This window comes from Macaca fascicularis, chromosome 3 (genome assembly GCF_037993035.2).
Source record: "Macaca fascicularis isolate 582-1 chromosome 3, T2T-MFA8v1.1".
In the NCBI taxonomy this organism is placed as follows: Eukaryota; Metazoa; Chordata; class Mammalia; order Primates; family Cercopithecidae; genus Macaca; species Macaca fascicularis.
In genome coordinates, this window is record NC_088377.1 from 10,786,141 (window position 1) to 10,812,926 (window position 26,786).

At 48.2% G+C, this 26,786-nt stretch overlaps 1 protein-coding gene, 1 long non-coding RNA gene and 1 pseudogene across 10 annotated transcripts in view; 2 read left to right on the forward strand and 1 right to left on the reverse strand.

Annotated features, from left to right (window-relative positions):
* DOP1B (DOP1 leucine zipper like protein B) overlaps positions 1-22,274 on the reverse strand; it is a 123,384-nt gene extending 101,110 nt beyond the window's left edge. For 2 of the 4 annotated variants that reach the window (XR_012432013.1, XM_045387792.2), the window contains exons 1-2: positions 22,101-22,274; positions 14,056-14,219 (exon numbers count right to left, since the gene is read on the reverse strand). Coding sequence is in view for 3 of the 4 variants with exons in the window: in XM_045387792.2 (XP_045243727.2) it covers positions 14,056-14,193 (138 nt within the window). In the remaining variant the exon portion in view is untranslated. Of the gene's footprint in view, positions 1-14,055; positions 14,220-17,874; positions 17,893-21,445; positions 21,681-22,100 lie in introns of those variants that run through there. The other 2 variants (XM_045387793.2, XM_065541389.2) reach the window with 2 other exon arrangements.
* LOC102131745 (large ribosomal subunit protein uL3-like) lies at positions 7,850-9,099 on the forward strand (annotated as a pseudogene).
* Positions 22,275-22,697: 423 nt separating the features above from the next.
* LOC102140471 (uncharacterized) overlaps positions 22,698-26,786 on the forward strand; it is a 69,060-nt gene continuing 64,971 nt past the window's right edge. For 3 of the 6 annotated variants that reach the window (XR_012432023.1, XR_012432022.1, XR_012432021.1), the window contains exon 1: positions 22,698-22,834. This is a non-coding gene — a long non-coding RNA (uncharacterized lncRNA). Of the gene's footprint in view, positions 22,835-26,533; positions 26,654-26,786 lie in introns of those variants that run through there. The other 3 variants (XR_012432025.1, XR_012432024.1, XR_012432020.1) reach the window with 2 other exon arrangements.

The window sequence follows — 26,786 nt, forward strand, 5'->3', positions numbered from 1 at the left end:
GGTGCAGGATCTAGTTTAATGTGAAGCCTGTCAAGAATTCCCATCAACAGCATCCTTTCCATTTGGTCTCTTCTCAAGCAATTCAGGCCTTTATCATTCCACAATGACCCTGGCCCTGCACTTACCTGACCACCTCCACCCTCACGGTCACAGCCACCAAAGTCATCAGAACAAACGTTGCTGGAAAATGGCTAAAATCATAGCCCCAAATTTAGGTGTCACGCTCTAACAGATGAGGCCCTACAAGTGAGATGCTGAGATGAAACCAGGCACCCTGCAGGCTGAGAGGTGCAGCTCATACACAAGGAGGCTGGCAGGGCTGGTGGCCTTGTTCCAGTCCACTGAGCAATGCAGGGTCTGGCCAGCAGGGATAAGCAGTGCAGATCTAACTGTGGCAGCAGCACCAAGGCTCCAGTGGGGGAGGAAGGCTGAAAGGACCATCCCCAGCAAACATGCAGGATACCCCCACAATGCAGTGCCCCATGAATAAGCTGGTGCAGAGCTCTTGGCATGCGATGGAGGGGGCACAAATCACCTGGAAGGCTTTCCTGACTCAACAGCTCTGGGTACGTCACTGTGTCACCACACACATGCACGCACACGCACACACGCACAGGCACGCACACGCGCACATGCACGCACACACCCCAAAGCCAAAGCTCACTGGGCTCCTGGACCACGAACAAGACTAAAGAAATCACACTTCCTCTGTTCCTCCACTAGGTGCGTGATACAAGACCATCTGGGCTTCCACCAGAAATCAGCTTTGTAAACAGATGACAGGTGGAGAGACAGCCTGCACCTCCTCATCACACTCTGTCATGGTTGAACTGTATCCCTCTCAAACTCGTATGGCAAAGACCTTCCTGACCTCCACCTGAGACTCAGACTGTATCTGGAGACAGGTTTTGTTTTGTTTTGTTTTGCTTTTGTTTTTGTTTTGAGACAGAGTCTCACTCTATTGCCCAGGCTAGAGAACAGTGGCGCAATCTTGGCTCATTGCATCCTCTGTCTTCTGGGTTCAAGTAATTTTCCTGCCTCAGCCTCCTGAGAAGCTGGGATTACAGGCATGTGCCATCACACCCAGATCATTTTTGTATTTGCAGTAGAGACAGGATTTCGCCATGTTGGTCAGGCTGGTCTTGAACTCCTGACCTCAAGTGATCCACCCACCGTGGCCTCCCACAGGCCAAGGGATTACAAGCATGAGCCACCATACCTGGCTGGAGATAGGATTTTTAAAGAGGTAATCAAAGTAGAATGAAGCAGTTAGGGTGAGCCCTAATGCAGTCTGACTGGTGTCCTTATGAGAAGAGGAAATCTGGGCCGGGCGCAGTGGCTCACACCTGTAATCCCAGCACTTTGAGAGGCCATGGCGGGCGGATCACTTGAGGTTAGGAGTTCCAGAACAGCCTAGTCAACATGGTGAAACCCCATCCCTACTAAAAATACAAAAATCAGCTGGGTGTGGTGGCAAGCACCCGTAATCCCAGCTACTCTGGAGGCTGAAGCAGGAGGATCCGGGAGGTGGAGATTGCAGTGAGACGAGATCACGCCACTGCACTCCAGCCTGGGCAACAAAGTGACACTCCATCTCAAAAAAAAAAAAAAAAAAGAAGGAATCTGGACACAGATACATTCGGAGGGATGATCCTGTGAGGACCCTGGGAGAAGACACCATCTCCAAGCCAAGCAGAGAGGCCTCAGAGGAACCAATCCTGCCGACACATTGATCTTGGACTTCTGGCCTCCCGAACTGTGACAAAAAAATTCTGTTGTTTAATTCACTCTGCTAGTGGTATTTTGTTATGGCAGCCCTGGCAGACTAACACAGTCTCCAAGCTGAAGAGGGCTTATGTGAACTATACTAGTCAACAGGGAAGAGGAGTTGATTCAGGCAGTGGTAAAAAATCAGGATCCTGGCCAGGTATGGTGGCTCACGCCCATAATTTCAGCACTTTGCGAGGATCACTCGAGCTCAGGAATTTGAGACCAGCCTGGGCAACATAGTGAAACCCTGTCTCTACAAAAAGAAAACACAAAAATTAGCCAGGCTTGGTAGTGCACACATGCCTATAGTCTCAGTTACTTGGGAGGCTGAGGCAGGAGGATGACCTCAGCCCAGGAGGCAGAGGTTGCAGTGAACTGAGATCATGCCATTGCACGCCAGCCTCAAAAAAAAAAGAAGGATTCTGTTGGACTCACCAAGTTTTTATTAATTAATTTATTACTTTGGTTTGTGGTCACCCAGGCTGGAGTGCTGGAGTGCAGTGGTGCAATCTCAGCTCACTGCAACCTCCACCACCCAGGTTCAAGAAATTCTCTGGCCTCAGTCTCCCGAGCAGCTGGGATTACAGGTGTCCACCATCACGCCCAGCTGATTTTTGTATTTTTAGTAGAGATGGGGTTTTGCCATGTCGGCCGTCGGCCAGGCTGGTCTCGAACTCCTGACCTCAGGTGATCCACCCACCTTGGCCTCCCAAAGTGCTGGGATTACAGGCATGAGCCACCACACCAGGCCTCTCACCAAGTTTTTAGGTAAAGAGGTCTTGTAGCCGATCTGTAAAGGGCTAGAGTAGTTCACCAGGTCTCCAAACTCCAGCCCATGTTCTTCCCACCACACTGCAGCACTAATTCTGAAACACCACAATCAGGAGGCTCTGCTTTAAACAGGAGGTGCTTGTAGCTAAGTGATGAAGACTCCGGAAGCTGAACTGTGTGACACCACAGACCTCATATTGCCCTTCCTGTTCATGGCTGCTCTGTGAAACTGTAGTATGTTATCAGATAAAAGCAGTAAAAAAAAAACCAAAAAAACAAAAAAACAAAAAAACTGGTTCATGTAGGACCATTACAACTTTTTTTTTTTTTTCTAAAAAGCTTTAATGATAGGATTTTTAAATCCAGAGTTAATTTATTTCTATGAGCCTTCATTTCCAAAATCAAAGCTGTAAATCATGCTTGGTAGAGCACTTGGGTTCAGGACTCAAAAGGCACTTGATTAAAATGTTTTTCTTGGGCTGGGCAAGGTGGCTTATGCCTACAATCCCAGCACTTTGGGAGGCCGAGGTGGGTGGATCACTTCAGCCTAGGAGTTTAAGACCTGCCTGGGCAACATAGCAAAATCCTGCTTCTACAAAAATTACAAAAATTAGGTGGGCATGATGGCATACACATGCCTGTAGTTGCAGCTACTCAGGAGCTGAGGTAGGAGGATCACTTGAGCCCCGAAGGTTGAGGCTGCAGTGAGCCACGACTGTGCTACTGCACTCCAGCCTGTGTGACAGCCAGATCCTGTCTCAAAAAAAAAAAAAAAAAAAAAAAAACCAAAAAAATTTTTTCAATTGACTAAATTTTTTTATGTTTATCATATGCAACATATGAAATATGTATACGTTGTGAAACATCTAAATCAAGTTAATTAACACATGCATTACCAATATTTTCTCATTTTTGTGGTGAGAAACACTTAATACCTATTCTCTTAGCAATTTTCTTTCTATTTTTTTTTTTTTGAGATGGAGTTTCATTCTTGTTGCCCAGGCTGGAGTACAGTGGCATGATCTCAGCTCACTGCAACCTCCGCCTCCCGGGTTCAAGTGATTCTCCTGCCTCAGCCTCCCGAGTAGCTAGGATTACAGGCGCCTGCCAGCATGCCCAGCTAATTTTTGTATTTTTAGTAGAGATGGAGTTTCATCATGTTGGCCAGGCTGGTCTCGAACTCCTGACCTCAGGTGATCTGCCCACCTCGGACTCCCAAAGTGCTGGGATTACAGGTGTGAGCCACCACACCCGGCCTCTCTTAGCAATTTTCAAGTATATAATACATTGTTATTAACTATAGGTGCCATGTTGTACAACAGATCTCTTGAACTTATTCCTCTGATCTAACAGAAACTTCATATCCTTTGAGCAACCCCTCCCTATTTCAGCCCACCCTGTCCCTGACCCTTGGTAACCATCATTTTATTCTACCTCTGTGAGTTCACCTTTTTTACACTCCACATGTAAGTGAGATCATGCGGTTATTTGACTTTCTGTGCCTGGCTTATTTCACTTGACATACTGTTCTCCAGGTTCATCCATGTTGTCACAAATGGCAGAATTTCCTTCTTTAATAAAAGGTGAATAGCATTCCAGTGTGTATATTTTGGTGATTAAAATGTATCTAAAATAATCAGGGAAAGATGATGGCTTGAAGTCTCAGACAAACCATTAACCAAAAGTTACCCTATTCCTGTTACCCTATTCAAAAACTATAAAAGAAACTAAAAACTATAAAAAAAACTATTCTTGGGGCCAAGTATGGTGGCTCACACCTGTAATCCCAGTGCTTTAGGAGGCCAAGGTGGGCTGATCACAAGGTCAGGAGATCGAGACTATCCTGGCTAACACAGTGAAACCCTCTCTCTACTAAAAATACAAAAGAAGAATTAGCCAGGCGTAGTGGTGGGCACCTGTAGTCCCAGGTACTCAGGAGGCTGAGGCAGTAGAATTGCTTGAACCCAGGAGGCAGAGCTTGCAGTGAGCCGAGATGGCGCCACTGCACTCCAGCCTGGCCGACAGAGCGAGACTCCATCTCAAAAAAAAAAAAAAAAGATAAACTATTCTATAACACAGAAAAATTCTAAAAATGATACTGAAACATTGATCAAGTTTGAAAATGATACCATTAGAATCTGTCTATAGCTGGACATACCACGACCTTCTGGGATGCAGTTTTCTTAATTGTAAAAAGAGTTGACTAGATGAGTCTTCTCCTCCAGATCTCAGGTTTATGCATTATAACATTTAGTCACCTACCTTTAAAAAAAGTATGTTGTGCTTTTGTGTCCTAAATTATTGTTTAAATCTGTATTACAAAGAATTTTACTAATTCAACTCTCAACTCTTTTTTTTGAGACAGACTCTTGCTCTGTCCCCCAGTCTGAAGTGCAGTGGTGCAATCTTGGCTCACTGAAACCTCTAAGTGATTCTCCTGCCTCAGCCTCCCAAGTAGCTGGGACTACAGGCACTCGCCACCATGCCTGGCTAATTTTTTGTATTTTTAATAGAGACAGGGTTTCACCATGTTGGCCAGGCTGGTCTCAAACTCCTGACCTCAGGCGATCCACCTGCTGCCTTGACCTCCCAAAGCGCTGGGATTACAGGCGTGAGCCACTGCGCCCCGCCCAACACTCAACTCTTACTCACTGAATTTCTGTGCATAAGTCCAAGAAATGTGATGATCACCAAAGCCTTAAAAAAATTCCTTTTTTTTGAGCCAAGGTCTCACTCTGTCACCCAGGCTGGAGTACAGTGGTGCAACAGCTCCAGGCTGAGGCTCCAGGGATCTTCCCACCTCAGCCTTCTGAGTAGCTGGACTACAGGGGTACACCACCATGCCCAGATAATTTTTGTATTTTTGGACAGACAAGGTTTCCCCATGTTGCCCAGGCTGGTCTGAAACTCCAGGGCCCAAGTGATCCTTCTGCCCTCAGCCTCTCAAGGTGCTAGGATTACAGGCATGCACCACTGCACCCAGTGAAGAAAATTCTTTATTCATATCAGCTCCTATCAGGGACCCTTGAATGCAGAAGTTGCAAGTTTCACAGAAGCAAGTATTCCTGATGATGATCAAGACATGCTCCTCCAGTACCATCCAAACCCTCCACATCCAGTAACGGCAGGAACTGATTTCAGGGCCAAAGGTGCGTGCCTCCACACTGGCTCTTGTGCTTGGTGACAGCCCAGGGGATTCTTGCAATGGGTGAGACAGAGGTTCCCTTGCTCATAGCCTCCCTGGGAGGAAGCTCAGTGGCTTCCCCTCCCCGCCAGACCAAAATCCTATCAGTGGCCTGACCCTGCTGTATCTCTGGTCACTCTGTCCTCTGGCTACTCCTGTCCCCTTCCCATGCCTTGGACACAGGCCCATGCCCCAGCAGATGGCCCTTCCCGCCAGCTTGCTCACTTCGCCCTGGCCTCTGCTTTAATGTCACGCTGTCAGTGCTCTCTCTGTCTAAAATAGCACTCCCTCCTCCTTCCTCCATACCCCACTTCCCCAGTTCATTTTTCTTCTTAGCATTCAGCATCTGACATCACAGTCATCTGTCATCTGTCTCTCGCCAAGAAAGCATCATTTCTTTCCATGAGAGCAGGGGCTTAGTGTTCAATGCCTTATTCCCAGCACTGAGGTGTTAATAGATCTTGTCCTACCACTGTCGTAGCATTCTAAGGCTGCTGTAACGAAGCGCCACACACCAGGTGGCTTCAACAACAGAAATGTGTTCTCTCATATTAAATCTGAAATCAAGGAGTCAAGAGAGTGGCTTCCTTCTGAAGGCTGCATAGAGAATCTGTCCCGTGCCTCTCCCCCGCCTGCTAGGAGTTTGCTGTCACTCTTTGGCACTCCTTGGCTTGTAGATGCACCTTCCTGGTGTCTGCCTTCATCCTCACATGATGCCTTTCCTCATGCATGTCTGTGTCTACATTTCCCCTTTTTCGTCAGGACACCAGTCACAATGGATTAGGGCCACCCCCTAATGACCTCCTCTAGCTGGATTAACTCTGTAAAAATGCTGTTTCCAAATCAAGTTACATACTGAGATACTAAGGATTAAGACTCCAGGGTTTTTTTTTTTATGGAGGCAACAATTCAATCCATAATAACCACTCAGTTGCATAAGACACCGGACAAGTGAGTTAACCTTCATCGGTAAAACGGGCCTACTAATTGCACCTACTGCATTTGGGTGATGGAGACAGGGTCCCTGGCAGAAAAGAAGCACAGCCCTTGCCCCTTATGTGAGCTATACAGATACTGACGTGAAGAACGCTGGAGGCTCTGCTCATGAGCTTGGGCTTTGGAACCAGGCTGGTCGGGGTCTGAGCCCTCACCTGCCGCTGGCTGGCAGTGGCCTCGCACAAGTGGTTGAAACTGAGAAGAATCTCAAGATACATTTTAAGTATTATATAACAATGCACACCAACTCCTTAGCACACACTGAGCTCTCCGTGAATGTCAGCCGCCACAGGCAGGGCTGAGGTAGGGCCTGACAGCGTCACCTTTGTCTCAACTGTATCTTGCAAATTCTTCAAGGTAGTTGCTTGAACTCAATAGTTAATCACAGCAGCAGGGAACAAGAAATGAGATCCAAGAGGAGACCGTGCTGGGATTCCTCAGGTAACTTCTCTAACAAAAAATTATGTCTTTTTTTTTTTTTTTTTTTTTTTTGGAAACAGGCTCTTGCTCTGTCACTCAGGCTGGAGTGCAGTGGCACGATCATGGCTCACTGCAGCCTTGATCTCCTGGGCTCAAGCAATCCTCCTACCTCAGCCTCCTGAGTAGCCGGGACCACAGGCATGCACTACCACGACTGGATAATTTTGTATATATATACATATATACGTATAATATAACATATAAAAAATATATATATACACACACACACACATATTTTAGACAGTCTCACTCTGTCACCCAGGCTGGAGTGCAGTGGCACGATCTCAGCTCACTGCAACCTCTACTTCCCGGGTTCAAGCAATTCTCCTGCCTCAGCCTTCTGCGTAGCTGGGACTACAGGTGCACACCACCATGCCCAGCTAATTTCTGTATTTTTAGTAGAGACAGGGTTTCACCATGTTGGCCAGGGTGGTCTCGATCTCTTGACCTTGTGATCTGCCGGTCTCGCCTCCCAAAGTGCTGGGATTACAGGCATGAGCCACTGCGCCAGGTCTAGAATAGAAATTTCTTCCAAAAAGATACACAAATGCCCAATAAGCACATGAAAAGATGCTCAAAATTATTAGTCATAGGGAAATGCAAATCAAAACCACAGGGAGAGTTCTACCAGTGGAATCTGATGGTGTGATGTCTCACAGAAAGTTCTCCACTCCCAGACATGGGTCCCTCTGCTTCCTGCCATGGGAGCACAGATATAAGCATCATGGGAAGGTAAAGAGCTTCCCTAAGGATGACCCTTCCAAGCTGGTCAACGTCACAGCCTTCCTGGGATACAAGGCTGGCATGACCCACATCACACGGGAAGTCGACAGGCCAGAATCCAAGGTGAAAGAGAAGGAGCTGGTGGAGGCCGTGACCACTGTGGAGACACCACCTATGGTGGTTGTGGGCATTGTGGGCTACGTGGAAACCCCTTGAGGCCTCAGGACCTTCAAGACCATCTTTGCTGAGCACATCAACGATAAGTGCAAAAGGCATTTCTCTAACAACCGGCAGAAATCTAAGAAGAAGGCCTTTACCAAGTACCGCAAGAAATGGCAGGATGAGGATGGCAAGAAGCAGCTGGAGAAGACTTCAGTAGCATGAAGAAGCACTGCCAAGTCACCCGCGTCACTGCCCACACCCAGACGTGCCTGCTTCCTCTGTGCCAGAAGAAGGCCCAGCTGATGGAGAGCCAAGTGAACAGAGGCACCACGGCTGAGAAGCTGGACTGGGCCCAGGAGGGGCTAGAGCAGCAGGTACCTGTGAACCAAGCGTTTGGGCTGGACGAGATGATCGACATCATCGGGGTGACCAAGGGCAAAGGCTACAAAGAGGTCATCAGTTGTTGGCACACCAAGAAGCTGCCCCACAAGATCCACCGAGGCCTGTGCAAGGTGGCCTGGATTGGGGCACGGCATCCTGCCCATGTGGCCTTCTCCATGGCATGCATTGAGTAGAAAGGCGACCATCAGCACACTGAGATCAACAAGAAGATCTATAAGACTGGCTAGCGCTACCTTACCGAGGATGGCAAACTGATCAAGAACAATGCCTCCATGGACCACGTCCTGTCTGACAAGAGCATCAACCCTCCGGGTGGCTTTGTCCAATATGGTGAAGTGACCAATGACTCTGTCATGCTGAAAGGCTGTGTGGTGGGAACCAAGAAGCAACTGCTCATTCTCTGCACATCTTTGATGGTGCAGACCAAACGGCGGGCTCTGGAGAACACTGACCTTAAGTTCACTGACACCACCTCCAAGTGCGGCCATGGCCACTTCCAGACCATGGAGGAGAAGAAAGCATTAATGGGACCACTCAAGAAAGACCGAATTGCAAAGGAAGAAGGAGTTTCATGCCAGGAACACGTTCTGCACCTGGTGGGGCCTCAATAAAAGTTATCTTTAAAATATTATTAATTTTAAAAAACCACAGGGAGAGACCACGTCACACCACTAGGATGGTTATCATTCAAAAACAACAAAACTGAAAATAGGTTGGGCACGGTGGCTCATGCCTGTAATCCCAGCACTTTGGGAGGCCGAGGTGGGTGGATCACCTGAGGTCAGGAGTTCAAGACCAGCCTGGCCAACATGGTGAAACCCCATCTGTATTAAAATATATGTATATATATATTCAAAAATTAGCCAGGCATGGTGGCTAATGCCTGTAACCCCAGAGTCTGAGGGATGAGAATCGCTTGAACCCAGGAGGTGGAGGTTGCAGGAGCCAAGACTACACAACTGCACTCCAGCCTGGGCGACAGAGTGAGACTCTGTGTCAAAAAAAAAAAAAGAAAAAACTTGAGGCCAGGCACGGTGGTTCACGCCTGTAATCCCAGCACTTTGGGAAGCTGAGGCGGGTAGATCATGAGGTCCGGAGATTGAGACCATCCTGGTTAACATGGTGAAACCCTGTCTCTACTAAAAATACAAAAAATTGGCCGGGCGTGGTGGCAGGTTCCTGTAATCCCAGCTACTCGAGAGGCTGAGCAGGAGAATGGCGTGAATCCAGGAGGTGGAGCTTGCAGTGAGCCAAGATCGCACCACTGCACTTCAGCCTGGGTGACAGAGCGAGACTCGTCTCAAAAACAAAAAAAAAAAAACAAAAAAAAAACAAAAAAAACCCTGAAAATAAGTATTGGTGAGGATGATGTTAGGAAATTGGAACGTTCACGCATTGCTTTTGGTGGATATGTTAAAATAGTGCAACTGGTGGCTCCTTAATAAGTTAAACATAGCGTTTCCATATGTCCCAGCAAATGCCACTTCTAAGTATGCATCCTGAAGAGTTGAAAACTGAGGTTCAAACAAAAGCTTATACACGAATGCTCATAGCAACACTATTCGCAATAGCCAAAAGGTAAAAATCTAAATGCCCATCAACTGATCAATGGATAAAGAAAAATGTGGCTTGGTGCGGTGGCTCATGCCTATAATCCCAGCACTTTGGGAGGCCGAGGCAGGCAGATCACTGGAGGTCAGGAGTCCAAGACTGTCCTGGCCAACACAGTGAAACCCTGTCTCTACTAAAAATACAAAAAGTATCTGGGTGTGGTGGTAGGCACCTGCAGTCCCAGCTACTTGGAAGGCTAAGGCAGGAGAATCGCTTGAACCCAGAAGGTGGAGGTTGCAGTCAGCTGAGACTGCGCCACTGCACTTCAACCTGGACGATAGAGCGAGACTCCATCTCAAAAAAAAAAAAAAAAAAAAAAAGAAAAGAAAATGTAACTTATGCATACAACAGAGTATTATTCAGCTATAAAAAGGAAGGAAATTCTAACACATACCATAACACGGATGAACCTCAAGAACATGATGCTAAATGAAATGAACCAGTCACAAAAAGCCACATATGGTATGATTCTATTTCCATGAAAAGTCCGTACAGAGGGAAAGTAGATTTGTAGTTACCAGGGCTGGGGGGAGGGGGGAATGCGGGGAACTGCTGAATGGGTATGGGTTTCCTTCTGGAGTGATGAAATCGTGTGGAACTAGAGAGCAGTAATGGTTGCACAACATGGTAAACGTACTAAAGGCCACTTAACTGTATACTTTAAAATGGGTAAATGGTGAATTTTGCATTATGTGAATTATATCTTGATAAAGAAAAAGAAAAAACAGAAATAATGAAGACTGTTCCCTCCCTAACAATAAATATGCTGTTTGGCTGGGCACGGTGGCTCACGTCTACAATCCCTGCACTTTGGAAGGCTGAGGTGGGTGGATCACTTGAGGTCAGGAGACCAGACTGGCCAACATGGGGAAACCCCATCTCTACTACAAATACAAAAAAATTAGCTGGGCATGGTGGCGGACACCTGTAATCTCAGCTACTCGGGAGGCTGAGGCAGGAGAATCACTTGAACCTGGGAGGCTGAGGTTGCCATGAGCCAAGATTGCGCCACCGCACTCCAGTCTGGGTGACAGAGCAAGACTGTCTCAAAAAAAAAAAAAAAAAAAAGAGAAAAAGAAAAAGAAAAAGAAAAGTAGGCTGTTCTCATAAACCAGGAGGGCTGAGTACTGAAACAGTGAAACATCCAGAAGAATGTGGGACTCAATGGGGTTCTACTGCTCCTCCCTTTCCCCTAAAAGAGCAATCCACCTTTATGCAAGTCTGTAAATGCAGTCTTCAATCACCTGGAGAATTCCTGATATAGAGCTGTACAACCAAAGAATTTGCAAGCCCTTATTTCCTTTTTAAGGACCTTAGAAACATTTATCCACCCCAGCCAGCACGAGGCCGTAACATTTACATGTCGTAAATATGCCTTGCAAAAGACCAGCAGCTTACCGGCTAAGCTGTAAGAACTGCTTATCTCCAGCATGCCTGATAGCCATCTGTGGGGGCTGCAGGGTCAGGCTGCTGAAATTCCTTACTCACCCCAATTCCCCTGGCGTGTTTGGCCTGGGGAGCTGAGATCTGCAGAGTAGAGTGAGACATCTCCTAACTCCCACCTAGCACTTGGGCTCAAAACTCAGGTCCCGTCCAAACAGCAACAGAGCCAGGTACAGTTTCTCTAAGCCCAAATATCATCTACCTACATCTTGTAGTCATCATCTAAGTACTTGAAGGTCCCTGTGTCACTTTCTTTCTGGGAAAGAAAGGATGGGAAAATATAATGCTCCCATCTACAGGTCACTTATATAGAGGTATGGTTCCTAACCTTTTTGGCACCAGGGACCAGTTTTGTGGAAGACAATTTCTCCACAGATGGGGTGGCAGAGGGGCAGGAGGGCGGAAGGTTGGTTTCAGGATGAAACTGTAGATCTGCTGTTGTACCACCTCCGATCCTCAGGCATTAGTTAGATTCTCATAAAGAGTGGCCAGGCTTGGTGGCTCACGCCTGTGACCCCAGCACTTTGGGAGGCCAAGGCAGGTGGATCACTTGAGGTCAGGAGTTCAAGACCAGCCTGGCCAACGTGGCGAAACCCAGTCTCTACTAAAAATACAAAAATTAGGCAGGCGTGGTGGCACATGCCTGTAATCCCAACTACTCAGGTGGCTGAGGCTAGAGAATCGCTTGAACCTGGGAGGTGGAGGTTGCAGTGAACCGAGGTTGCGCCACTGTACTCCAACCTGGGCAACAGAGTGAAACTGTCTCAAAAAAAAAAAAAAAAAAAAAAAAGAGTCTCATAAAGAGCATGCAACCTAGATCCCTCGCATGTGCAGTTCACAACAGAGTTCATGTTCCTAGGATAACCCACTACCACCACTAACCTGACAGAAGGCAGAGCCCAAGCGGTAACGCCCGCTCATACCGCTCACCTCCTGCTGTGCATTCCCGTTCCTAACAGGCCACAGACTGGCGCTCATACCGCTCGCCTCCTGCTGTGCATCCCCGTTCCTAACAGGCCACAGACTGGCGCTCATACCGCTCGCCTCCTGCTGTGCATCCCCGTTCCTAACAGGCCACAGACTGGCGCTCATACCGCTCGCCTCCGGCTGTGCGTCCCCGTTCCTAACAGGCCACAGACTGGCGCTCATACCGCTCGCCTCCTGCTGTGCGTCCCCGTTCCTAACAGGCCACAGACTGGCGCTCATACCGCTCGCCTCCGGCTGTGCGTCCCCGTTCCTAACAGGCCACAGACTGGCGCTCATACCGCTCGCCTCCTGCTGTGCGTCCCCGTTCCTAACAGGCCACAGACTGGCGCTCATACCGCTCGCCTCCGGCTGTGCGTCCCCGTTCCTAACAGGCCACAGACTGGCGCTCATACCGCTCGCCTCCTGCTGTGCGTCCCCGTTCCTAACAGGCCACAGACTGGCGCTCATACCGCTCGCCTCCGGCTGTGCGTCCCCGTTCCTAACAGGCCACAGACTGGCGCTCATACCGCTCGCCTCCGGCTGTGCGTCCCCGTTCCTAACAGGCCACAGACTGGCGCTCATACCGCTCGCCTCCGGCTGTGCGTCCCCGTTCCTAACAGGCCACAGACTGGCGCTCATACCGCTCGCCTCCGGCTGTGCGTCCCCGTTCCTAACAGGCCACAGACTGGCGCTCATACCGCTCGCCTCCTGCTGTGCGTCCCCGTTCCTAACAGGCCACAGACTGGCGCTCATACCGCTCGCCTCCGGCTGTGCGTCCCCGTTCCTAACAGGCCACAGACTGGCGCTCATACCGCTCGCCTCTGGCTGTGCGTCCCCATTCCTAACAGGCCATAGACTGGTACCGGTTAGCGGCCTGGGGGTTGGGGATCCCTGATATAGAGGACAAGGTCAAGCCCACATTTGACCAGTTTTGCTTTTCCTAGATCTGATTCCATACACACACACACGCACACACGTATGCACGCACAAGCACGCACCTGCATGCACATGCACACACACAAGTTCTGGGCAGATTTCAATATTTATTTCAACTTCTATTCTTCTAGGAGTTACCAGACAGCAGTAAAAGGATCAAAAAAGTAGATCAAAGAAGAAAAATAAATAGAAATCCTAAGGAGTATACAAAGAACAGTCTTTGAATGCCTAATTTGACAATTTTAAATTGTATCTTATCTAGACATAAATATTGTTAAGAAAAAGACTGTTTAACTACATGAACACCATATATAATTTTATGCTCAGAAAAAGCTGGAAGGAGGTACATACATTGATAGGTTAACAGTGGGTAACACTGGAGGACAGAATTATGAGTGGTTTTTTTTCTTTTCTGTATTTTCTAATTGTTGTAATCATCATTGTATATACAATGGTATTTCTTTGAAATAATATAAAGATTATACTGTATAATATGTAATAATATAAAGATTATAAAATACAAATAATATAACCATGTAATTTCTTGTAATAATAAAAAGACAATTATGTCCCCACCTCCACGCAATCCAAATAGGATACACCCGACATACCTTGTTGAGTTTGCCAAGTGAAGATATGAGATCCGCCCATTCACTCGAGGACTCAAAATTTCTCAAAGCCTTTTCAATCACTGAAGAGTAGCTTCTGTATCTGTAATCATTTAAGAGCTCCTGCTCTTCTGGATCCATCTTACATTCTCACAGCAGAAAAGTATCTAAAAGCAAACCAAAAAATAACCAAATGAGAGAGCCATTCGGGGATACAAATCATTCCCAACCCAGAGCTACAGAAGACAGGTGTCCACAAACACTACTGTGCACAAACTCACTGGGCAATCCTGTTCAAATATTTAGCAAGGCTTCTGGGCCAGGCACTGTGGGAGATGAAAGATAAACAGTTCCCACCCTCGTGGATTCTGGGGGAGAACAGGAAACAGGAGTAGACAGCCTAAGAGTGCTAGGGCTCCAAGTAATTGACAAAACTAATTCCAGGATCAAAGCTCCAAAGCTGCTAGACTATATGTTGTCGCCAGCCGGTAATTTTGAATGAGCACAGCCCCTCCTATCATATGAAATTTTTTATTTTATTTTTTATTTTTTATGTTTTGGAGGCAGGGTCTTACTCTGCCACCCAGGCTGGAGTGCAGTGGCATGATCATGGGTCACTGCAGCCTCCACCTCCTAAGCTCAAGTGATCCTTCCTTCCACCTCAGCCTCCCAAGCAGCTGGGACTATTGGGATGCGTCACCATACCTAGCTGTTTTATTTAAAGTGTGGCAGGCATCTACCCAGCATGCCTTGTTCTCCTTTTCTGTACTAAGGGAGCACTGGTTTTGTTCACAGTAACACTATAATTCCCAGACTCCCTTGCATCTAGGTGGCCATGTGATAGCTCTTGACCAATGAGATGTCAATAGAAGCTGTGGGTCAAAAAGGCAGTTGGAAAGGAGGCAGACTCCCTGGCATAAGCCTTTTGCCCTCCATTCTTCTTCTTTCTGCCTGGAACAAAGGCATGATGTTGGAGTGAAGCTACATCTTGCAACTGTCATGAAACATGCACAAAAGTCACAAACTAACGATGGCTGAGTGGAATGACAGAGCCCCTGCAGCCCCAGATGGCATGGTGAAGGTACCACACGCCAACTCTGGATGCTGTAATGTCTGGTGTATGTTTTCTGCATATAACAGCTGTTTAAGCCTCTGTTCAATCAGGTTTTCTGTTATAGCCAACCACAATCCTAATTGATATATGAAGACAAACAGTATTTCACTAGTACGCTCAGTCTGAAAGGAAAAACAAATACAGAGCAATGCTATACAGTTAAACACGAGTGAATGCAGTTAGCTGGGTAGATTGCTAAACAAGTTGGATGTAGTCAATCAAATAAAAAGGCAAATATGGTAAATGGAAGAAACTGAACTGAAGGTACAACACGTTCTTTAAGCTTGAGTCTTTCATTTACGGGCCAGTACAGTTATAAAAATTTCATGAAATCTCATACTTCAATATCCAATCACTCCAGACCCAATCCAATCTTCACCAGGCCACCACTACTTTCTTTCCTTTTTTTTTTTTTGAGACAGAGTCTCACTCTTGCTGCCCAGGCTGGAGTGCAATGGCACAATCTCGGCTCACTGCAACCTCTGCCTCCTGGGTTCAAGCGATTCTCCTGCCTCAGCCTCCCAAGTAGCTAGGGCTACAGTCACGTGTCACCATACCCGGCTAATTTTTGTATTTTTAGCACAGACAGGGTTTCACTATGTTGGTCAGGCTGGTCTTCAACTCCTGACCTCGTGATCCGCCCACCCCAGCCTCCCAAAGTGCTGGGATTACAGGCATGAGCCACCATGCCTGGCAACCACCACTACTTTCAAGTCACCAATGGCAGAGGTCCTTTCTGTTTCCTCACTTTACCTCTCAGTAGCACTCTGCGGCAGACCACTTCTTCTCCAAGCAGCCTAGCAGCCTCCGCTTGGCCCACATACTCCTCTGGCCCCTCCAGCCCCAGAGCTTGTTTCTCACCTACCTCTCTGAAGTTCTTTCCTCCTCCTCTACCAACTGCTAAATACATTCCTTGGTGGCCGGGCATGGTGGCTCACACCTGTAATCCCAGCACTTTGGGAGGCCAAGGCAGGCAGATCACTTGAGGTCAGATATTTGAGACCAGCCTGGCCAACATGGTGAAACCCCATCTCTACCAAAAAATAAAATTAAAAAAAAATAGCTGGGCATGGTGGCACACACCTGTAGTCCCAGCTACTTGGGAGGCAGAGGCATGAGCATTGCTTGAACCCAGGAGGTCGAGGTTGCAGTGAGCCAGGACTGTGCCACTGTACCCCAGGAAGGGTGACAGAACAAGACTCTGTCTCAAAAAACAAAAAACAACAACAAAAAAAGAAAGTGAAGACTTTGGAAGGTGATTACATCATGGGATTAATGCCCTTTTAAAAGGGACACTAGCTGAACAGAGTGGCTCACATCTGAAATCCTGGGAGGCCAAAGCAGGTGGATCACTTGACTCCAGGAGTTCGAGACTAACCTGAGCAACATGGTGAAACCCCATCTCTACAAAAAATACAAAATTTAGCAGGGTGTGGTGGTACATGCCTATAGTCACAGGTACTCAGGAGTCTGAGTTGGGAGGATCACTTGAGCTTGGGAGGTTGAGGCTGCAGTGAGCCATGATCATGCCACTGCACTCCAGTCTGGGCAACAGAAGGAGACCTTGCCTCAAATAAATAAATTAAATTAAAGAGACCTGAGGGAGCCTGGCTGTTCTTTCCACTGTGAGGACACAGCTAGCAGGCCCTACCAGACACTGAATCTGCCAGCACCTTGATCTTGAACTTCTCAGCCTCCAGAACTACAGGAATACATTACTGTTACTTATAACAGAAATACCTAGTTTACACTATTTTGTTGGAGCAGCCTGAATTAACTAAGACAAGCATCTATCAACAAAATATGGTCTATCCACAAAGGAATGCTGAGGCAATGGAAAGGAACCAGGTACTGATACGTGCTGCAACATGGATGCACCCTGAAAACACAGGCTCAGTGGAGGATGCCAGACACACAAGACTAGACATTGTAAGATTCCACTGATATGAAATGCCCTCCACAAGCAAATCTAGAGAGATGGCAGTAGGTTAGTGGCTGCCTGGGTGCAGTGAAAACAGGGACTAACCGCCATTGGGAATGGCGATCTTTCTGAGGTAAGGCAAATGTGCTAAAATGGGATGATGGCGATGCTTGTACAACTCTGTAAATGTATGAAAAAAATCACTGAAATTATCTGGGCACAGTGGCTCATGCCTGTGATCCCAGCTACTCCAGAGGTTGAGGTGGGAGGACTGCTTCTGCCCCGCAGCTTGTGACCAGCCTGGGTAACATGGCAAGACCCTGTCTCAAAGACAACAACAACACTGAATTACATACTTGAATGAATTTTATGAGCTGCAAATTATAGCGCAATAAAGCTGTTTAAAAAAATAAAAGTAGGTCGGGTGTAGTGACTCATGCCTGTAATCCCAGCACTGTGGGAGGCTGAGGTGGGTGGAACATGAGGTCAGGAGTTCGAGACCAGCCTGGCCAACATGGTGAAACACCATCTCTACTAAAAATAGAAAAATGAGCCGGGCATGGTGGTTGTAATCCCAGCTACTCAGGAGGCTGAGGCAGGAGAATCACTTGAACCCGGGAGGCAGAGGTTGCAGTGGGCTGAGATCGCACCATTGCACTCCAGCCTGGATGACATAGCGAGACTCTGTCCCAAAGAAACAAACAAAAAAACCCCACTAAACTCTCAATTCCATCTGCTCAACATGCTCCTTCTCCAGTCTTCCCTTCTCAGAAAGTAGCCCCTTCACCTGTGGGATCATTCTGGACTCTTCCTTCTCTTCACCTGCCACGCTCAACCCCAGTCCTGTTTGTCTCCTCTTGCTAAACACCTGTTGACTCAATTCCTCTCCATCTCCGCCACACCGCAGTCTGGGCTGCCTGTTCCCTGCATGTTTGCAGAAGCTTCCCAATGATTCTCCCACACTTGCCCCTTTCCAGTGCCTTTACACACAGTGCTCCAAGAATCCTTTTAAAACACAATGCATACAACTGCCATGTTTAAAACTGTTTCCATAAAGCTTCAAATAAGGCTGGGCGCAGTGGCTCACGCCAGTAATCCCAGCACTTCGGGAGGCTGAGGCGGGTGGATCACCGGACGTCAGGAGTTTGTGACCAGCCTGATCAACATGGAGAAACTGTCTCCACTAAAACTACAAAAAATTAGCCCGGTGCAGTGGCACATGTCTGTGATCCCAGCTACTCGGGAGGCTGAGGCAGGAGAATCGCTTGAACCAGGGAGGTGGAAGTTACAGTGAGCTGGGATTGCAGCACCACACTCCATCCTGGGCGACAGAGCGATACGTTGCCTCAAAAAAAAAAAAAAAAAAAAAAAAAAAAAAAAAAGAAAAGAAAAGAAAAGAAAAGGAAGCTCAAAACAGAACCAAACAACCCCTTTTCCAGCTTACAAGACTCTACCCACTTCTCACTGCACCCTCCAACCCCAGGACAAACCCATCCTGCCACAGAGCCTCTGCATTCATGCCTCTCTGCAAAAATATACTGCACCTTGCACACACAGCCACAAAATAAGACCGTCTACTCAAGATTCCTGGGAGGGCCTGTCCCTTTTTCTGAAATAACTGCCTTCACACGTTTTGAAAATATTAAGGAAAAGATGGTAATGAGAGCTGGTAGTTTGTTCCTTTTGCCAAGTAAAGACTAAGTTGATATATCCAAACAGTCCATACTATATTTTTTCCAGAAAATTCACAGTTCTGAAACCCAGCATCTCTAAACCACCGCAATACTCCAATGGGGCACAGTCTGTCCACTCTTCTAAGTGTCTAAACATGGGAAAGAAACATAAATAAGACAAGGTCCCTACTCTCATCGTTCACAGCCTAATAAAAGTGGAAGTACATGGTCCCTACTCTCATCATTCACAGCCTATTAAAAGTAGAAGTACCTAAATACATAATTCCAGTTTAATGTGGCTCACATTAAAATACCTAAATACATAATCTCAGTTTAACATGGCACACATAAGTGTCAGAGGGTGGAAAAAGTGACCTTGCTCTTTTTAACACACATAAGTGACAGAGGGTGGACAAAATGACAGAGTCTGATGATAGCAAGAGGAAACTCAGCCACTGGCAGAGGAGTCCTCAAAGTTCAGAGGTGTGGGCGGCTGGAGTTACCAGGAAGAGGACTGTGATAAGGTGTGTATTGACAATAAGGTGTGTATTTAGAAGGTGGAGGGCAAGGGACGCCACTGCTCATGACAAGGAGGGCATCAGCCAGGTAAGAGCAGGTAGCTGGAGCAGTTCAATGTTATGGTTGGCCATATGAAGAAAGTGCTATTTGGTGTAACTACCAGCACAGGTGAGAAGTTTGGAAATTGTCATTTATGCAAGCTCCTTTATTTCAAAATAGGGGGCACGTGGTATGCTACCAAGCAAGTCTTCTGGGCGAGCTTGGAAAATTCACCATTTTCCAAGAAAATGCATGCATTTCTTTTTTTCTTTCTTTCTTTTTTTTTTTTTTTTTTTTGAGATGGAGTTTCCCTCTTGTTGCTCAGGCTGGAGTGCAATGGCGCAATCTCAGCTCACCGCAACCTCCGCCTCCTGAGTTCAAGTGATTCTCCTGCCTCAGCCTCCTAACTGGGATTACAGGCATGTGCCAACACACCTAGCTAATTTTGCATTTTTAGTAGAGATGAGGTTTCTCCATGCTAGTCAGGCTGGTCTCGAACTCCCAACCTCAGGTGAACCTCCTGCCTCGGCCTCCCAAAGTACTGGGATTACAGGTGTGAGCCACTGTGCCCGGTCTCCTTTTTGTTTTGTTTTTGTTTTTTGAGGTGGAGTCTCGCTCCTGTCACCCAGGATAGAGTAAAATGGTGTGATCTTGGTTCACTGCAACCTCTGCCTCTCGGGTTCAAGCGATTCTCCTGCCTCAGCCTCCCAAGTACTGGGATCACAGGCGCCCACCACAATGCCTGGCTAATTTTTTAAAAAATATTTTCGGTAGAGACGGGGTTTCATCATGTTGGCCAGGCTGGTCTCGAACTCCTGACCTAAGGTGATCCACCCACCTTGGCCTCCCAAAGTGTTGGGATTACAGGCATGAGACACCGCACCCGGCCTCATGTATGCATTTCTTTTCTTCTTTTTTCTGTTTTTGTTTTTTTTTTTAGACAGAGTCTCGCTCTGTCGCCATGCTGGAGTGCAGTGTCGCCATCTCGGCTCACTGCAACCTCTGCATCCTAGGTTCAAGCAATTCTCCTGCCTCAGACTCCAGAGTAGCTGGGACTACCAGCACGCGCCACCACGCCCGGCTAATTTTTGTATTTTTAGTAGAGACGCAGTTTCATCATGTTGGCCAGGATGGTCTTGATCTCCTGACCTTGTGATCCGCCCCCTTGACCTCCCAAAGTGCTGGGATTACAGGTGTGAGCCACCTCACCGGGCCGCATGCATTTCTTGATGCAATACACGAGTCCTGTGAGACGGGTATTAGGAAGTCAGGCCATTCGGAAAATTGCCCAGGTCACACACCCAGCAGCTGGCAGAACCAGATTCGAGCTCAGGGAAGTGAGATAGTACAGGGTCTCCAGTACATTATGCTAGTGATAAAATTATTGGTTCAGTCCTTAAATAGCTCTTTTGCCAATGATCTTGCAATCTATCCTAGATATGTCTCCTGTGAGAGACTGAACAGTTCAGTAAAACCGACAGTTATACAGCCTATAGATAACTAGACACACAAAGAAGTAATCACATAAGAAGTGTATCTACTCAGATACCTTAAAATCGAAAATGTCAGCAAGAAATCTCTCACTTTACCCATTTTTAATTTCACAGAAAATCAAATTCAGGGTTGAGCACTGTGGCTCATATCCGTAATTCAAGCACTTCAATAGGCCGAGGAGGAAGGATTGCTTGAGCCCAGGAGTTTGAGAGCAGACTGGGCAACACAGTGAGACCTTCGTCTCAAAATAATAATAATAATAATAATAATAATATAGAAAAAGAAAAAAACAAGTTCAAGAGAAAAACCAACTGCCAGATCCCAAAGAAGTTCACTGTAAATATGTTTATATGAAGGAACATTTCTGAGCTCGATGAAAATGAGGACACAGTGACCCTACCACATAAGCAAAAACATTTAGCAACAGATAACAGATATGTACTATTAGTAATAAAATGATAACGATCCTTAGTCTACAGCACAGAAACACTCATCACCAATGGTCTTAACTGTGGGACACACTGTTTTGAATTTGGTCTTTCAGAGTGGTAATCAAATTGTACTGGAAAAATTTTAAGCCACCTAATGCCAGGAGGCTTGTGGGGCCGGAGGCACGGTCTTCCATCACCTTACCAAAAAAATCCTAGCAAAGTCTTCCCAATTGCGGGGCTGCAGTCGCGAGTGTGGGGCAACACCTGCGGGTAACAGTCCACGCGAGCAGTCGGGAACCCCGCAGGGCGCAGGGGCCAGGATGGCGGAGCGCGCACTGCGGCCCGGATACCTTCTCCTGAGGCCTGGCTGGAAGACTGGGGTCTTCCCCGACGAGGAAAGCCCTCAGTTCTCACAGGTCCGCGTCCCCAGTCTCCTCCCCAGCCAGGACCGCACGAGCAAACAAAGGCTGAGCGTCTCGCTGTGGGCCCGCCCCGGGAGAGCGCGCGGGCCGCGATCCACCCCTGACCTGCACCTGCCGCCCCGCTCGGTGAGGGCGTGGCCGGCATCACATCCTCCGCGCCAGGGTCGGGTAACCCGAGGGGACCCCACCCAGTCTCCCAGCTGCCCTCCGGGTCTACGGCCCCGAGCTCCCCGCCCCTGCACTGCAGCAGCGCGCGCCGCGGGCCCGGGCCGCGCGCCGGGAAACCACCTGCACCCCGAGCCGCCCCACGGCGCCGCCCAAGCCCTCTGGACCTGGGGACGGGCCCGCGGGCCGGCGGGGAGGAGACGCCAGGCTCCTCCGGCTTCGCCCAGCGGCTGAGGACTGGACGCCGGGCAGGGCGCGGGCACGACTTACCCGCGGCAGTGGCCCTGTTGGCGGGCGCGCTCACGTGCGGCGCGGAGGAGCCCGCCGAGCTGAGGGAGAGAGACTGGGCAGGGGCTGCGGCGCGGCCGGGAGCCAGAACCACCGATAAAGCGCCGCGCCTGAGAACCAGCAGCGGCTGCTCTTCCTTACTGCGGGGGTCGGGGCGGAGCCTGGAGGCGGGGCCTCGGCGCTTGGGGCGGGGATGGAAGGCGGGGCTGGACGCCTGGAGGCGGGGTTAGGGGCGGAACCTGGAGGTGGGCCATAGGCACGCGGGGGCGGGGTTTCCGCGGGCCGGGCGGAACTAGAAGACTGGGCCTGACCCATGGAGGCGGGATCAAGGGCGGGGCCTGGAAGTGGGCCGTCGGTACAGGGGCGGGGCTGCGGCGGGCAGGGCTGGGTTGGAAGGCGTGGCCTGACTCATGAAGGCAGGATCGAGGGCGGTGCCTGGGGGATGGGCAATAACAGCAGGGGCGGGACCTGGGCGGGCCGGGCTGGACTGAAAGGCGAGGCTTGACTCATGGAGGCGGGATCAGGGGCGGGGACTGAAGGTGGGCCATTGGTGTTAGGGCGGGGCTTCGGCTTGGGAGCAGAGCTTGGGGAGGGCCCCGGCGTGCTGGGGCCATTCAGTCGCCACAGCCGCGGAGTGAGGGCCGAGAGTCTTCCTTAGCTTCCCCGCCATAGGCGTCGTTTCGTAGCCGGGCTGCTCCGGGGAAGGCCTCGTACAGGTGGGTAGGGCGGCGTCTGCGCCTCACCTGGGGACCCCCGACACAACCGAGTGGAAGGGGACAATGGTCAGTGCCCGCCCAAGGTCGTCCGGGTGTGCATCCGCCCTCGGAGGTGCTTTGGAGTCATTCACAGAAACGGAGAAGCGGGGGCTCCTCGAAGGGTGCGCGGCACCTGGTTCACCCCATCTTTTCCTTCTGGACCACGTCCAAGCCCTCCACACACGCTTGGGGCGCAGAGGTCGCAGAGGGCGCGGCCGGCTTAGGACCCCCGCTAAGTTGCCTCAGCCCGCACGGGCCTCAGGTTTCCGACCCCGGGCGACGGGAGAGATGAGATCATTTCTACCTGGACGGAGCTTGTCACGTGGGCTGTGGCTCAGGAAGGAGACCTTGACGTCAACCTTAGAAAGCATTCATATCTCCAGACAATCCCAGCCCCTGCCTGCCGTCCTCTCGAGCGCTGGGACCTGGACGGTCCAGTCCGACCGCTTCAGGACTGGACGCACCTGGATGGTGCTTGTTAGGCAGTGCAAGGCCTGTCCCCACCCAGCTGTGGCTCCAGCCAACCCGAAGCGGACCACTTGTGGATGAAGGCTGTCATTTCTGCAGTGGCGTCGCTCCTTTTAACCCCCGAGCGTCCTTTAGAAATGTTCAGACCAGGTCTGGAGTTCGTGAAGGCGAGGCAGTAGTCAATGAGCTTGGGAGGTGGGGGAGGTATGAGCACGTGGAAGTTGTTTAGGACACTTTGTGTTTATGCATGTTTCTAGGGAAGGGGTATATTATCAGATTCCAAAGTGGATCTGTCACTTCCCTGGAAACAGTAAGAATATTTTAATAGTTTGGGATGCTGGACCTGTGGCCCAGCCAGGCTGCTGATTCTGATTTTGTCTCCATTTGGTGTATACCAAGTGCCCCAGATGTAAATCCTCTCATGGTCAATTTGAGGAATGCTCTTACGATAGAAGCAGAGAGAAATGAAAAGATTGGGCCACAGTTAGCAGGAAAAAAAAAAATTAATTTCATGAAGATTGATTTCCTAATGAGAATATGATAAACTGGTTTTACAAAAGTAGCAAACAAAAACAGCAAAAAAAAGAAAAGAAAATAAAAGAAAAAAAAAAAAGATGGCAAGCAGGTGATTTTTTTTTTTTAAGTTTCTGCAAATCCTAGTCACACTCAACACTGCACTGAACAGAGATGAAAGAACTGCTTTACACTTAACATTAAAAAGAGAACCAGTCTATTTGTGCCAAAGCTACCATGCACATACAATTTTTACCTTATATTCATATACCACCTATCTGTAAAGGACTCTGGATGTGTGTGTGGGGGGTGGGGTTAATTTAATTTTGACAAATTCATTTGTAAATCATTAAAAAAACTCAATTTATAATTGGCAGTATACTGTCAATTACTGTATACTGTGTACAATATACTGATACTGACAGGATTGACAGTAAATGTATAACATTGAGATTTGAGTATTCTGGCCGGGTGCAGTGTCTCATGCCTGTAATCCCAGCACTTTGGGAGGCTGAGGCGGGCGGATGACCTGAGGTTGGAAGTTCAAGACCAGCCTGACCAACATGGAGAAACCCTGTCTCTTCTAAAAGTACAAAATTAGTTGGGTGTGGTGGCACATGCCTGTAATCCCAGCTACTCAGGAGGCTAAGGCAGGAGAATAATTTGAACCCAGGAGGGGGAGGTTGCGGTGATGAGCCGAGATGGCAAGAAGGTGCCACTGCACTCCAGCCTGGGCAACAAGAGCAGAAACTCTGTTTCAAAAAAAAGAAAAATGTATCACAGAAAAGCTGATATGGAAAGAACCACTGGCTTCCTCTGTTGTCTAAAAAACACATTGTATTAGCCAGGCGTGGTGGCACGTGCCTGTACTCCCAGCTACTTGGGAGGCTGAGGCAGGAGGATCACTTGAAACCGGGAGTTGGGGCCGGGTGCGGTGGCTCAAGCCTGTAATCCCAGCACTTTGGGAGGCCGAGACGGGCGGATCACGAGGTCAGGAGATCGAGACCATCCTGGCTAACATGGTGAAACCCCGTCTCTACTAAAAATACAAAAAACTAGCCGGGCGTGGTGGCGGGCGCCTGTAGTCCCAGCTACTCGGAGGCTGAGGCAGGAGAATGGCGTGAACCTGGGAGGCGGAGCTTGCAGTGAGCCGAGATCGCGCCACTGCACTCCAGCCTGGGTGACACAGCGCGAGACTCCGTCTCAAAAAAAAAAAAAAAAAAAGAAACCGGGAGTTGGAGGTTGCAGTGAGCCGAGATTGCGTCACTGCACTCCATCCTGCGCAACAGAGTAAGACTCTGTCTCAGAAAACAACAAAAACAGTATAAAACAAACAAAAAACACATTGTATGAGATAATCCATTTAAAATATGCTGCATTTAAACCATATTTCATTTCTCTATGGAAAAGTTCACATATAGGCTAACTTGGGGATCTATTAATAATAACCATATGACTTACACTTTAACCATAATCTAATTTACACTTAGATTTAATGTATCATCTCCCTTAGTTTTTACACCAAAAGAGTTACTACTCTCTAGACTCAAAAGTGAAGCTGGATCTGCCAAGCACTAGAGACCACAGGACTTTGTAGTCAGCCCTGAATATGATCTTGGCTTTAGCTCTGAGATCTTGGGCAAGTTAATTAACCTCTCCAAGCCCTTATTTCTTCATTTGAAAAATGACATTGATTCCTACCTTAAAGGATGCAGTGGTTTCAATGTGTCCCCTAAAGTCATGTATTAGAAACATAATCCCCAAGCCAACAATGTTGCAAAGTGAAACCTTCAAGATCATGAGTGAAGACTCTGCCCTCATAAATGGATTAATACCTTTATCAGTGGAGTGGATTCCTGATAGAAGGATGAGTTTAGCTTGTACCTTGTGAGCATTCTCTCGCCGTTTTCTGCCTTCTGCCATGGTAGGGACACACCAACAGGCCCTTGCCAGATGCTAGTGCCGTGCTTTTGCACTTCCCAGCCTCCAGAATTGTGAGAAATAAACTCACTTTTTTTTTTTTTCTTTTTTTGAGACAAGTGACAGAGTCTCACTCTGTTGCTTAGGCTAGAGTGAAGTGGCATGATCATAGCTCACTGCAGCCATAAACTCCTGGGCACAAGTGATACTCCTACCTCAACTTCCCAAGTAGGTAGTACTAAAGGTGAGCATGATCACACCTGGTTAATTTTTATTTTTTGTAGAGACGGGGTCTCTCTATGTTGCCCAGGCTGGCCTTGAACTCCTGGCCTTAAGTGATCCTCCCACTTTGGCTTCCAAAAGTTATGGGATTATTGGCATGAGCTACTGTGCCCAGGCAAATTTATTTTCTTTATAAATTACCTAGTTTGTGATATTCCATTATAGTAACACAAAATGAACTAAGGCAAAGGACTATAGTCAGAATTACCTAAAACCATGTTGGGAAAGCATTAAGCAGGACATATGGTCTAATTTGCCATAGGTTCTCAATTCATGATTTTTTTCTCCTTTTGGTTCCAAGCCCAGTTGTTTGTTTCCTACAGCATACAGTGAACCCCCAACATCTGAGACAGGTCTCAGTTAATTTAGAAAGTTTATTTTGCCAAGGTTGAGGATGGGCAACCATGACACGGCCTCAGGAGGTTCTGACAACATGTGCCCAAGGTGGTTGGGGCACAGCTTGGTTTTATACATTTTAGGGAGACGTGAGACATCAATCAATATGTATAAGATGTACATTGGTTCAGTCCGGAAAGGTGGGACAACTCCAGGCGAAGGCGGGACAGCCGGAAGCATGGAGGGGCTTCCAGGTCATAGGTAGGTAAGAGATAAATGGTTGCATTCTTTTGACTTTCTGATGAGCCTCTCGAAATGAAGCAATCAGATATGCATTTGTCTCAGTGAACAGAGAGGTGACTTTGAATAGAATGGAAGGCAGGTTTGCCCTAAG